The 12,976-nt window shown below is 33.8% G+C and overlaps 1 protein-coding gene across 2 annotated transcripts; it reads left to right on the forward strand.

The window, feature by feature from the left end:
- On the forward strand, positions 1-6,573 carry LOC127838812 (uncharacterized). 2 transcript variants are annotated; one of them, XM_052366811.1, is made up of 2 exons: positions 1-156; positions 5,266-6,573. In XM_052366811.1, the coding sequence occupies exon 2, from the start codon at positions 5,380-5,382 to the stop codon at positions 6,331-6,333; it is 954 nt and encodes a 317-aa protein (XP_052222771.1). In that variant the 5' UTR covers positions 1-156; positions 5,266-5,379; the 3' UTR covers positions 6,334-6,573. The 2 variants fall into 2 exon arrangements, with proteins under 2 accessions (XP_052222771.1, XP_052222770.1); XM_052366810.1 differs by having other exon boundaries at positions 5,355-6,573.
- The last annotated feature ends 6,403 nt before the right edge of the window (positions 6,574-12,976 follow it).

Here is a 12,976-nt window from a genome sequence, read left to right on the forward strand (position 1 = left end):
GTGGTCGTCGATATCGGTTTCCAATGTAAATTGCATGTTTCTGTTGGTTATAAATAGCCAGTTCCAAGTCGGTCTAGCAGACCAGTGATGCCCGAAGGAGAGCAAAGGTGAAATAGACAAACTTACGGCGGAAGGAATTACGTCCCGATTACAAATGTAGGTAATATATTTTGTGTTGTAGTTTTATATGTTGGTGTTTATGTGTTTTCAGTTTTATTTGCTCTACCTGTGTATTATATATTTTTATATTGGATACACGGGGAGAATCACACTTGTGCACTTATCAAGGCAGTGAAACCATATTTAAAGGATGTCAATTCACAGGAATTACAACAAAAATGTTTTTCCATAAACCAATCTATAACTAGCCAACATGAGCCATATTTTATTCGCTGCACACAATCATCTGTGACCACACCTAACGCTCATGAATTAAACCCAGTTTTCCACAACGCGATTCCTTTAAGTTACGTATGCATATAATTTCATTTTCGTTTATGACGTGTTACAAAATATAATTCCAGACGAAAATTCATAATCATAAAAAGCATAATTTGGTGTCTCTGGTATGAGAATATAGGAAGTTGCTACTATATGTTTATTGACCCTATGTTAATGTATCCTATAAAAATATGTTTGCTAATCGTAGATACAAGCTACATGTATTTCATTTAGTTTTAATAACATTATTGAATAGGTAACTTCTTGTATAAAAAATACGTCTAAAATTATGTAGGGAAAAACAGTTATATGTATTTTTCAAAGAGATAATAAAGGTCAACAGTGCATGCGTTTGTATCTTCTATTTTTACAAGTGTATCAAAATTAAGTATTATATTTAGCACACTGAAGTCAACTCTCTCTTTTCTCAAACCGATCATAATAGTTGCTACCTAATATATTACAGACATCAAATAGCATGCAAAGCAGAAATGTAAATAACACCATAGATTAAAATATGGTCTATAACATCGCTTAAACATTACCAGTAACTATAAATACCGCTGCAGTGCAATGCCAGAAATGGATATACGCCCTCAAAACTTGTCGAGGCTTTCCAATATTTCTCCTTACTTTGACTAAACGTCCATCAAGTTTTGGTTGAAATAATATATAGAAACACATAAACACATTTCAGTCTCCTAGAACAAAACATTAATAATTCTTTTGTCACAATCACGAAGCGTTAATATAACCATTCTTAAAAATATTCGGATGTATTCGAAACAAAAAAGATAAAAAGTTCAAGGTTTATCCTATGTCTCTTGTCTGTGATCGTTTATGGTACGTTGTAAACATCGTTCCTTAATGTCCTCGCTTTTCAGCGTCATTAAATATGTATAAAATAACAACTGTATTGTAATTGAAAACAACATAATGAAATACGTATACAATATGGACTTTAATGGACTTGCTATTCAACCAAATTAAAAACGTATACAATATAGACCTTAATGATTTTGCTATACAACATAATTAAATACGTATGCAATAATAAACTTTAATAAGTATCTAATAAATGAACTCATGTAGTTGCTTACATATACAAATGTATATTATATAAAGTGAATATCTAGTGATTGATTCAATGAAAGATTGACTGCTAATAAATAGATGTTCCGCTAACATATATAATTAAAGTTGAGTATTGTCAAGCGTTCTTTTTTTACTTCACATTATAAAAAGTAAACCTTCGCATTATTCATCTTCTGCTGTCTCTAGAAGGACCCATGTTGAACATAATGAAACTAATTTCGTTACCTTAATAACTATGCACACTAGATCTTTTCTTACGATTTTGTGTATGTCTTGACTTTAACTATGCAGTCCAATTTGTAAAACAATACGAACAAGTTGTTCTTAAAGTGATATAATGGGCATCTAACAGTTTATAGGTGTCTATCGCAACCGTTGTGTATTTTTTGTGTTTTCACTTCAATACACTTATATTTGTTAATGCAGCATCAACATACTAAAACAATATCCCGTAAAGAGAAAAATAATGCATTTGAATATCAATCCGTACTTTCGTTTGACAACTGATCATGCATGTACGATGTGAACCTAAATTTAGTTTTAGTGCAGATTCGTTCATACGACACAAAGACACAATTTTGTTTTAAGGATAATTTCGGCTTACAGTACTGGGTGAGTCACGTAAAATATGAATATAAAATATATTTTTTATAAACAACTGGTAGCAAGATGAGTTGCAGATAATTGGTCAGTAACCACATTTTAACTTACTCTTTTGACCTGTTAATTCTTTTCAGCTCAATTCAACAGTGAAAAATGCCCATAATATCACTTTAAGTTTTCTACATCTATATACAAATACACCGAATTACATAGCAGCATAATAAGCCTCATTTCATCATTTCTTATCGGGAATATCAATAGAAAACGATATTTTTTGATAACTGTCAAGAATTGTAAATAACGCTAATGAAATCTTCGAAGAAGAAAACATAAAAGCTTCGTTGTAGTTTTTAATCATTATTAATCCGTAGTAATCATGGCAGCAGGTGTTTACAAATATTAGTTGCGCTCAAAAACCTTACCAAGAACATATGTATGAATAAAGTCATTACGAACTGCATTTTCCACTAAATGGAATAAGATATTAAGCCATACTAGTTTTTTTTATAAATATATATAATACTTTATTTATTACACCCATTGTTGACTACACACATTTCAGTATCGCACTATAGAAAATGAAATATGCTTCTTTTTAGAAGAAATGTCTTATGTTATAGTGTTTTTTTTAAATAGAATTACATAAAAAAGAAATAAGTTGATTCGTTTTCTTTTATCAAATTAATACTCGTTCAGTTGAATGTTTAATTTTCTTCATTTACTAGGATTGTCATGAGTGGTTCTTAGTAGAACTGTTGCAAGGCCCCAGGAGGAATAACCTTCAAAAGAAGCCATTAGAAATTGTTTGTTTTTGTGGACAGCATCTGAGACATCGATGCGTGCGCTAATTGATTTTACGCGAAATACTCTTTAGTTACATCCGGTCAAATGGTTTGAATTACTTAAATATACCTGAGGCCAATTGATATCCGTTATAAAATTGTAAAGACGTACGTCTCTCTTAACTGAAAATACATAAGAAGAAATGTGTGCTTTAAAATGAGGTTTGCAACATTCTACTTTAGTGAAACAACATCTGTCCGTCTTCCTTATGCTTTAATATTGATTTGAGCACTATGCATAATTGAACATTCTCACAAATTAGCTTTAAATAATGGTGACTGTTTAATGGTTTTATGCATCTGATGAACACCTTTTATTTCATACACCAATTTATATGTGCGATTTTCGTGTTCACATTTTCAATTGTTGTTAAAATTTAAACGATATGATATAAATTCTTGAACAATTTTACTTGATCAAGAGATAAATTTATATTACCAAATTAATCAACCCGGAAATGAGAAACAACGAAACATTTATCAAATGCACTTATGTTCATCTTCACGTTTAATGTTTGAAAAAGTGAGCTTCTAAATCTAAATCACGTGTACTTACATATATACCACATACAAATTAGTAAATAAAAAAATAAGTGATAAACCAATGACCAAATTATACGTAATACCTAATAGACAAAACGGTGTTGTTATCACCCGCCATAGGCGGGGGTATATTGTTTCGGCGTTGTCCGTCCGTCCGTCCTTCCGTCCGTGCGGCACCATATTATGGGTGTGCTTTGGCGGATTTCATTTAAACTTGGTATGAGTATATATATGGATAAAAGGATGATGCACGCCAACTGGCATTGTACACCATCCGTTAATAATGGAGTAATGACCCTTTGTATCTTGAAAAAAAATGCTTTTTAATATAAGCTTAGAGCTTTATCTCCATTAACACATGAGCCAGAGCCATGAAACTTGCCATAGTTATTATCAATCATCTGCGGGTGCTTCACATTCAACACCCATAATCCTAGGGGCTAAGGTCCATGTCACACATTGAGGTCATAGATCACAAATTTGATGAATTATTTATTATTTAGTCATTCCTTTACTTTGCATCAAGGGATTCTGTAATAACTGTCCACAATTGTTCTCCATTATCTAGCTGAGTGTTAAATATAAGAACTTGGTTGCTAGGGTCATGGTCAAAGTCACACACAAAGGTCAAAATCACACATTTTGATTAAATATGCCTTATCTGGTAAAGATTCTACCATACTAAAATGGATTCTCAAAATGTCTTGATGTAATTGTTCTCAATTATCAGGCAGTGCAAGACCTATGTGTTTTTGACCAAAGTCAAGTTCACACATCAAAGGTCACACATTTGTAGAATTTTTTATCATGTAGCAATTATTTTACTATGCATCGGTGGATTCTGTAATAACCTTCCATAATTCTCCTCCAAAAGGCAAGACTTTTTAATTCACCTAAATAAATATTGAACACTCAAGAACCCTCCTCTGTCTTAGTTTTGAGTTATTGTCCTTTGCTATTTTTGTATGTTGTTACTTTTCGGGGCAATAATTCAGTATGTAAGATTTCTATTTAAGAAAATGCTCATTACAATCAATTTCTCCTTTTGTCATGATACTATAAAATGGTTAATTGATTCATGAAAAATATACTACTGCATTTTATTGTCTGCAAACCCATCACAGGAACAAATGAGTTGAAAAAATAATTGACAAAAGGCACAACCCTTCACTTATACCTTAGTTTTACACCCATCTATAAATTTATTTGGCGAGGGATATCAATTCAACGGATTTGTTTGTTGCTTTTATTTTAGTGTGCCTGAAATATTGTTTTCCCCTTTTCATGTTTTATTGATATAAATACAAAGGTGCAAGATCACGCGAATTTATGGGGTTCACAAATGGATGTTAATGGATGTAAGCACACTGGTAAGGGGTGCTTTTTCAAATAACTTTTAAAAACGATTTTCTTAAGAAATTCAACTAGTGCATAAAAGACAGTGTTTTATGCGGCTGATGGCAATCTGAAAAACATCAGCATTACTTTATTTAATAAGCCTGTCTTCTTGGCCAAAAATTCGATGTTTACAGCCATTCAAATACACGGTTATGCTGCGCGCAACGTAAAATTTTGACAACGATTTCAGACGTATTCAATGATACATTCTTAATCTTAATATATCGGCACAGACCGCAAGAAAAACTGTCTTTTATGCACTTACGATTTTTGCAAACATATTTTAATAACATGATATTTTTGCAAAATCAAGTTCTTAACGATGTGTTTTCATTCTGTCCAGCCCGTGTGTAAACCCAGTTGATCCTGCATCCGGAATACACGCACTATTGGAAAAGCAGTTTAAATGAACTCTGTCACGGTTTGTTGCAGATAGCAAGTAGAGAATCAGATCATCATGGATTGGAGGACATTTGCTATGTTTCTTGGTGCCCTTGTGATGTCTACTGCCGCACCTTTGGAGAACAAGGATCTTGACATGACTGGTTTAGGTGATATTAACAACATGTGTGAAGGGGACGAAATAACCTCAAAGATGTGTTACCAGTGCAAGTCCTTTGATAGCCTGATCGGAGTAACCTTCGAGGCGTGTTGTTCGGATAAGAGGACGTTTAAGTTCTGTGATGCCTGCATGAATGACCCAGACTCTTGCAGGAAGCTGATGCGGGAGATTGAAAATGCCAACACTTTCTCTGAGGACTATTACGACGCTGAAGAAGACAATAATCATGTTACCGATGACACGTACGCAAACCCTGACAAAGACTTGTTTGACATGCAAGACGTAAAACCAGATTTGACTGTTGATAAACGATATGGTCGGTTGTTTGTACAGAGTCCGAAACGGTTTGGTCGTGTATTCTTTGGAGAACGGGGCGCGTTTCGACAGGTGAGGCCTATTGATAAACGTTATGGGCGAGTGTTCCTTGGATCTGGAGGTTACTTCGGTAAGAGGGAGTTTGACGAAGACAGCGAGGAGGACGACCAAGATATGCCAATAGATAAGCGGTACGGGAGACTCTTTGCGACAAAATATTTCAAAGCAAACAGCCAAAAGAACCATTGGTTTGGAAAGAGAAGTTTTGCAGAGATTCCGTTTGATGAGAGCGTCCCCGAAAAGAGGTATGGTCGAATCTACTTAGGAAGAAACAAGGGTTTGTTTGGCAAGCGAAGTTCCTTCGACGAAGAAACCAGTGAAGAGTTTTCTTCAGAGAATGATGACGTTGACCTGCCAATGGAAAAGCGTTTCGGACGTTTGTATATGAACCGGATGAATCTGTTCCGATACCGGCCTTACGACAAGCGATACGGACGTCTGTTTACTGGGCCACGTCGCCAGTATTTTGGTTAATTGTATGTAAATACATGTGCCGACGTGAATGATCATTATCGTGGTATCAGATATTGTATTGTGTTCACTTGCGTATCTCTTCTTCTTAGAATTTATTACTGGTAATCACATTAGTACTAACATTTAAAATCATTCACTAAATAAACATAAATTTCTCACCAAATGTTCCTAAAGGCTTACTACTTACATATATATTTGTAAATATTGCAAAATAAAAACAAATATAAGCTTATTATATAATGATGTTTTTTTCTTTATTAACGTGTAATTGTAATAAATCAATCAAATATCTTCAAGCTTCAACCGTCGATATATATATATATATATATATATATATATATATATATATATATATATATATATTGTGCCTTACACGGTCGTTCAACCAATAATGAAAAATAACCAGGATTGTTAACCCTATCATAATACCGAAATGTCAGTCATATTTGCAAATTAAACTGCAATGTTATCTAGTCATTTTAGTCATTCGCCAATTAACTTTTAATGCTGTTCAGTCCCTATAATTCAGTGTTTGTAATGTGCTTATTAATCTGCGTTGTTATTCATTTTTTAGTCTCCGATATACGTTATATACCAAATAATCTGCAATATTTCCCAGCCCTTTCACCCATATATTTGTCATATGCAATTAACCGGCAGTTATCCAGCTCTTGCACATCAATATTAATCAAATGCCAATTTACCTACAATGGCTTTTTAGTCCATGAACTCGAATAGTTGTCATTTGTCAATAAACCTGCAATGTTATAATACCTTTCACTCCATTATCTGCCATATGCAAAGCACCCTGCAAAGTTATTCCGACCGTTTATTCCAATATTAATAAAATGCCAATTAACCTGTTGGTTATCTAGCCCTTAAACGCACGTAACAATCAGTTTTTTATCAATCCTAGTTTAACCAAACGATAATACTCGAATCTCAACTAAAACGAGCCTTTCGTTAACAAGAATTAGAATCTGAATACTGGTGACAGTGCAGGTAAATAACAAGTCTAAGAAAACGTTCATGAATAGCTAATCCTAATATTTTACCCTAAAATTAAACTTTAAAAAATGTTGTGGATCGCCAAAATGCGCGAATCGTGATCTCATTTACTGTTTATCTGTTTTTGGACGTCGAAATACAGTTCTTTTGTTGAATGAATTAAAGAAAATGAAGTCCATTTATAAAACATACCTTGAAAAAGCTAAATATTAAAGGAAAAAATAGACGTTTCCTGTGTATAACGATTGAATCGTTCATTTCAAAAACATACATAAGTGTATTAAAACAAATATAATAATTCTCAAAAAAACTAAGCTAAATGTTACACAAATTTAAAATATACTGTTTCAACCTAATCCGAACGGAGTCTTAATTATTCTCACACGTGAATGTTGTTGCCTTATTAGTTGTTCGCACTGGCGAGCAAATAATGTAGAGGGAGTTTTGCAAGTCAGTCTGCTCTTAACTACGTTAGGAACAATTATCCCATCTGTCGGTTTATACTTCACCACTGTTACACTGCAGACAGCGTGTATGTAATCAATAGTATTTAACAGTTTGGGCGACGACATTGGCCAGTCTAGTGTTTAACAGCTTGTGAAACGACATTGGCCAGTTTATCATTGAAATCGGTACATATAGGCTGCTTTCGGGGAAAAAAGTGCTTAATGCATGTCAAATAAGATAAGCCCGTGCACACTGATTAGCCTGTACAATGCGTACAAGCTAATCAAGGACGACACTATCTGATTTTATGGTGTTTTTCGTTTAAAGAGAGTCTCTGGTACTGGGATGACAATTAATGCATATGCATTAAGCCTTGTTTTTCCAAAATGAAGCTGAAATTATCTAGTTTATTAATGATTTGAAAAAAAAGATAAAAGTGATAATAACTTCAAAGTACGCTCGCTCACAAGGCAAATAAACAAAGTCTCTTTTAAATCAAACAAACAACCAATGAGTTCTAAATTTTTACCTTGTGACATTTTTTAGTAAACGTCGAAAAGGGACCTTTTCACAGTTTGTCATTAAATGCTTAATATTGATAAATGTAACCATTGGATCTTAAAATATTCATTAAAAACAAATTAAATTAAAGAAACAAAAAAGTTACCCTCAACTGGGCTCGAACCACTGACCCCGGGAATAAAAGTCTATCGTTTAGACCACTCGGCAATCCTTGCTCATACAATGAGAGATGTATTTTATACTTTATATGTATATGCAATCATCGTTGTATGAAAAAATATAACGGCAACAACAGAACTATCCAAAGTATTATCGTTTAATTTTGTCAATTTACGAAAACATGAAAAGGTCCCTTTAATGTCGTCAGACTTGCAAATTGAATACACTGTCAGATCTTACATCTTGAATAACTTACAGGTTTAGTGGTTGCCTGTTAGCCTGGGACCAGTATATTTCAGCCCAAGAAACTCAATTTCAAAAGTTGATTACAGTTGGGCTAAATAGCAGGACAACTAGCTTTTTCAAAGCTTGAACAACTCAATCCAATTAAACATAGAATACAAATTGTCAACTGTGGATCAATTAGGCCTAGGAAATGATTCAATTCCGGCTCACAATAAGACATGATGCATTAAAAGTATGTCATGTCGGCAAAATTGTTGCTCAATAATTTAAAGAAAATAGATAAAGTATTAGATACACATAACACAACATGTACATGATTCTAGGCTTGTTATTCTTTAGCAAGTCAACCAAAATTTTAAAGATGGTTGCAAGTGCAGCAACCAAATTGTGAAAAAAGAGACATATTGTTGTTATTTTGTCTAAGTTATCTCTATAACATAAATATGAGGATAAACAGTGCGCACACGTCTCGACCTGTGCTTTAAGACATATTCTTTATAAATTTGAATGCGCTGTGTTCATTTCAAACTTGCGATCGAAAAAGCTATAACTTAATTTTGAAAACTGAGTTGCGTCTAAGATTATGCAATAGCGAACAACTTCAGTGCCTTGAGCGCTTTAATTTAAAATACTTCAACGGAATGAGTTCAACCGCTCTCACACACCGCAATAGAACTTAACAGGTTTGCTGGAGTGCGTTAGCAAGGCGTAATGGAGCATTGTAATTGACAATTTAGCTTAATGGCACAATAACGCTGTAGATGAATTGTCCGTAGAGAACCCGCTGATATGTTATCATGAATTTCATTTATATTTAAATCGTGAAGAAATCTGACCTTCAGAGTAAAAATTAGTTCTAATGTTACTCGTATGATTGATAGGTCTAATAAAAATACATTAGTAATGAATACACAACCAGGAGCCCGAAAGAACCTGTTTCCAACTTTGGAGAATCATGTTTTATTCAAATGGTAATTGTAATTTAATGAAACGTATTATTTTAACACACTTTGTTATGTGCTATAAAATTCAAGTAATATCTAAAACTATTCAAGGATTACTTTACCCGTTATTTTTGAAACAGGTGGAAATGCATGTGTGTATGGGGACACCTGGAAACATACTGCAAAAACGAAAACAATACTTATTAAATAATTATACCCGTGTTGTCATTCACATATTAGGCTACTCTTTGTAAAGAAGGGCATGTACATAATTTTCATTTTGCTTGTGTCTATCTCAAGTTGAACGAAGTGCATAAGTACAAACCAGTCCACAGTTTTCAATTGACATTTGTAACTCACTTGCAATGCTGTAATCTGCACGAAAAGAGGTTGCAGAGTCAATACGTTGCTGGAAATAACGATCAAAACTCTCATGATGCGAAAAGAAAACTGGGTAACGCCAAACCAACAAAATCGAATATGTATTTCTATGATATCGTCAATAATCTAGTGAAAACGTACAGATATGATCATATAATCATCCTAGTATTGTCCGAAATAATGCGTGATTCCATATTGTAATGTACACAAAATCACATGGTATTGTTCGGGAGTGCGTGTGTTCAGGCCTACGCCTACGATCCCAATATTGATAGAAAAGCTAATTTGATTGGGAAGTTATGTGTCAGATGAATGAAATTATGTGATGAACATGATGGGGTTTGCACATTATCAAACATGTATTATCAAAACTATCTGTGCATATAAACAACACATAACAATTTGAAAGAAGTGGGCATATATATTTATCGCCATATATCGCGATATATGCATAATTTTTATACGACATGATTAAGAAAACACTCAAAATTCAGTGATTGTTGATCAAAGCATTTTGTTAATACATTTTGAAAAAGGTACAATAATCACTTGTTTTACTATTTTGCAATTTTACCGTTGTGTCTGTTCTAATAATTAGTATCGGACGAGTTCAACACAAAGTGCTATACATATGTTTGAACACGACGTTATGCACATCTGGATTTCGTATATCTAGTATGCATATTCCTTTTAAAACAATTTATATAGAGAATTGATGCAAAACAAGAATAGCATATGGTCAAATATACATACGCATGTTATGAATGTTATTATATTGCGTTTTCAGGCATTTTGGTTTCTTTTTGTAATATTTGCACAATTTGTAAAGCGGCTGTCAATGAAATTTTCAAATATTGAAACTCAATGACGCCTTTTGAGCAAATTTACGTGCAGTGTTTGTTCCGTTGGAAGTGTACAGTCCGTTTTAACCAATTGATTGTAGACATACATATGATTCCATTCATGTTTGGTGAAAAAGTTTTTTCATTGACAGAAAAATCGCCATTAACAAATTGCAATTTAAAATAAATTAAATGTATTGCAAATATAAAATCGATTACAGAAGCCACTTGTTAAGTTTAAGTTGCATTATCTCTACTCTATCTTTTTAAAAGGATTAAGGTTTAAAGAAGCATTCATAAGTTGTGATTTTTTTATTATGACATCTTATGTCAACATGCATGTCCGCGTTGCTCTAAAAACAACGCCAACAACCCATCGACATTTCGGCTCGAAGCTTTTAAGTTAAACGTATTTTCGCCAACAAATCATAGTCATTTTGGTTCAAGGCTATTTGGCAACATGAATTTACGCCAATAACTCATAAACATGTTGGTTCGAGGCTGTTTGACCATCCGGGCTTACGCCCACGTGGCTTTATTCTTTATCGAGACTCCAAACTGTTGTTTAATTTACCGTAAAAAGCGGTAAATTATTAAATACATGTACATATTATATGCCTAATCTTCCAACTTTTAATTAGCTTGTGTGCCTGGACAAAACCTCTCATCTCCGTCTTCACCCCATGAGTGACAGATCTTGTCTGGCCTCGTTGAATCCGTACATACCCGTGCTATTAAAGCACTGTCGCTAGAGCTCCGGGAAGATTGGTTTCGCCTGATTTAAAGCAAAAAAGTGCTATCGTTCCATAGAAAATTATGTTAATAAAGTCGTAAGCTTCGGAGAAAACATACTTTTCCGCACATTGATGAATGATTATTTAATAAGAGCGAACTCCGTTGAAATGTCGTCCGTATGACGGGAAATCGGTTCCAATAACAATCGGCGTCATTTGTTTCATTTTAATATCAACATGTTATCCGACTGAGAACCTAAACCGACAAGTTAACTTATTCAATACAATAAATAAATACACGGATATGTGCAAAGAACAAGCACATATTCGTCTTCGTGTTATTGTCAGGCAGATGAAACTTCTGGTTTAATTGAAAAAAGTAAACATGTGACTGGAAACTGGTGTGGGTGTTAAGATAATTGCTACAAGGGTAGATTACAGAGATTTAACATATTGAGTGTAATAAAAATGCTGACATCCGTATTATTGTAAAAAGTGATTACTTAATTAATTAAATTTCTGAAAAAAGTAAGACAGTAAACATCTCATGTACGTTTTGGACATAAGTTTAAGAACATAAGTGTTTTTCATTGAATGTATTATAAGAAACGTAGGATTCGTTTGGAAATAAAACAAGAGCATCTCAACAGAGTCAACCTAAACTATTATTCTAAAAAGCAGTGACTTTAACATGTACTATGAATAAGGAGCTAGGTTCAATTTCAAGCTTGCACTGACATCGACATTCATAGGCAACGAAGATCGTTCAAAATTTTGATCGGAACTTAAAGACGAACAGCGAATATCGAGCAATTTGAGTTTTCGAGGCAGTACGGACTTGCCGTTCTTCATTTGCTTTTGAGGGATGGATTTCTTCCTTCGTGGGTGCCCACCACTTGGTAGATGGCTTGTAGCTTGTGGTATCATTTGCTGGTTTGTAGGAGCTAGTCTGTTGAGTAGTTTCTGGCACTGCTCGATCCACCTCTTCTTCTGCCCTTCGTCATCTGCTATCAATCTTCCGTTCTTGTCTATTGCTGGCTTTTCTGGCTAGGCTTGCAATTTAACACGTTTTGGTAACAGTAATTATTAATAAGTTTAAGAAGTTCTTTCCGCATAATGAATACACGTCATTTTACAAAACGTGCTATTTAAATATATGGAAACTTAAAGACTCTGTAGAATTATCTTAGCTGAAAGATGTAGCGAGTGATCAACTTTTTTTGTCAGATGAAAACTATCACAAATACATATTTGATTTAATGTGTTATACTAGTTTTAAAGAAATTGAACCCTCCTGGTGGCAAACGATCGACAAACCACCTGTGCAATCTAATTTGTCAGCGCTGAAAAGGAAATCGTT

Source organism: Dreissena polymorpha, chromosome 7 (assembly GCF_020536995.1).
Source record: "Dreissena polymorpha isolate Duluth1 chromosome 7, UMN_Dpol_1.0, whole genome shotgun sequence".
NCBI lineage: Eukaryota > Metazoa > Mollusca > Bivalvia > Myida > Dreissenidae > Dreissena > Dreissena polymorpha.

Excerpts from the sequence above, each read along its gene's own strand:
- LOC127838812 (XM_052366811.1), top strand. The coding sequence starts at position 5,380 with ATGGATTGGAGGACATTTGCTATGTTTCTTGGTGCCCTTGTGATGTCT.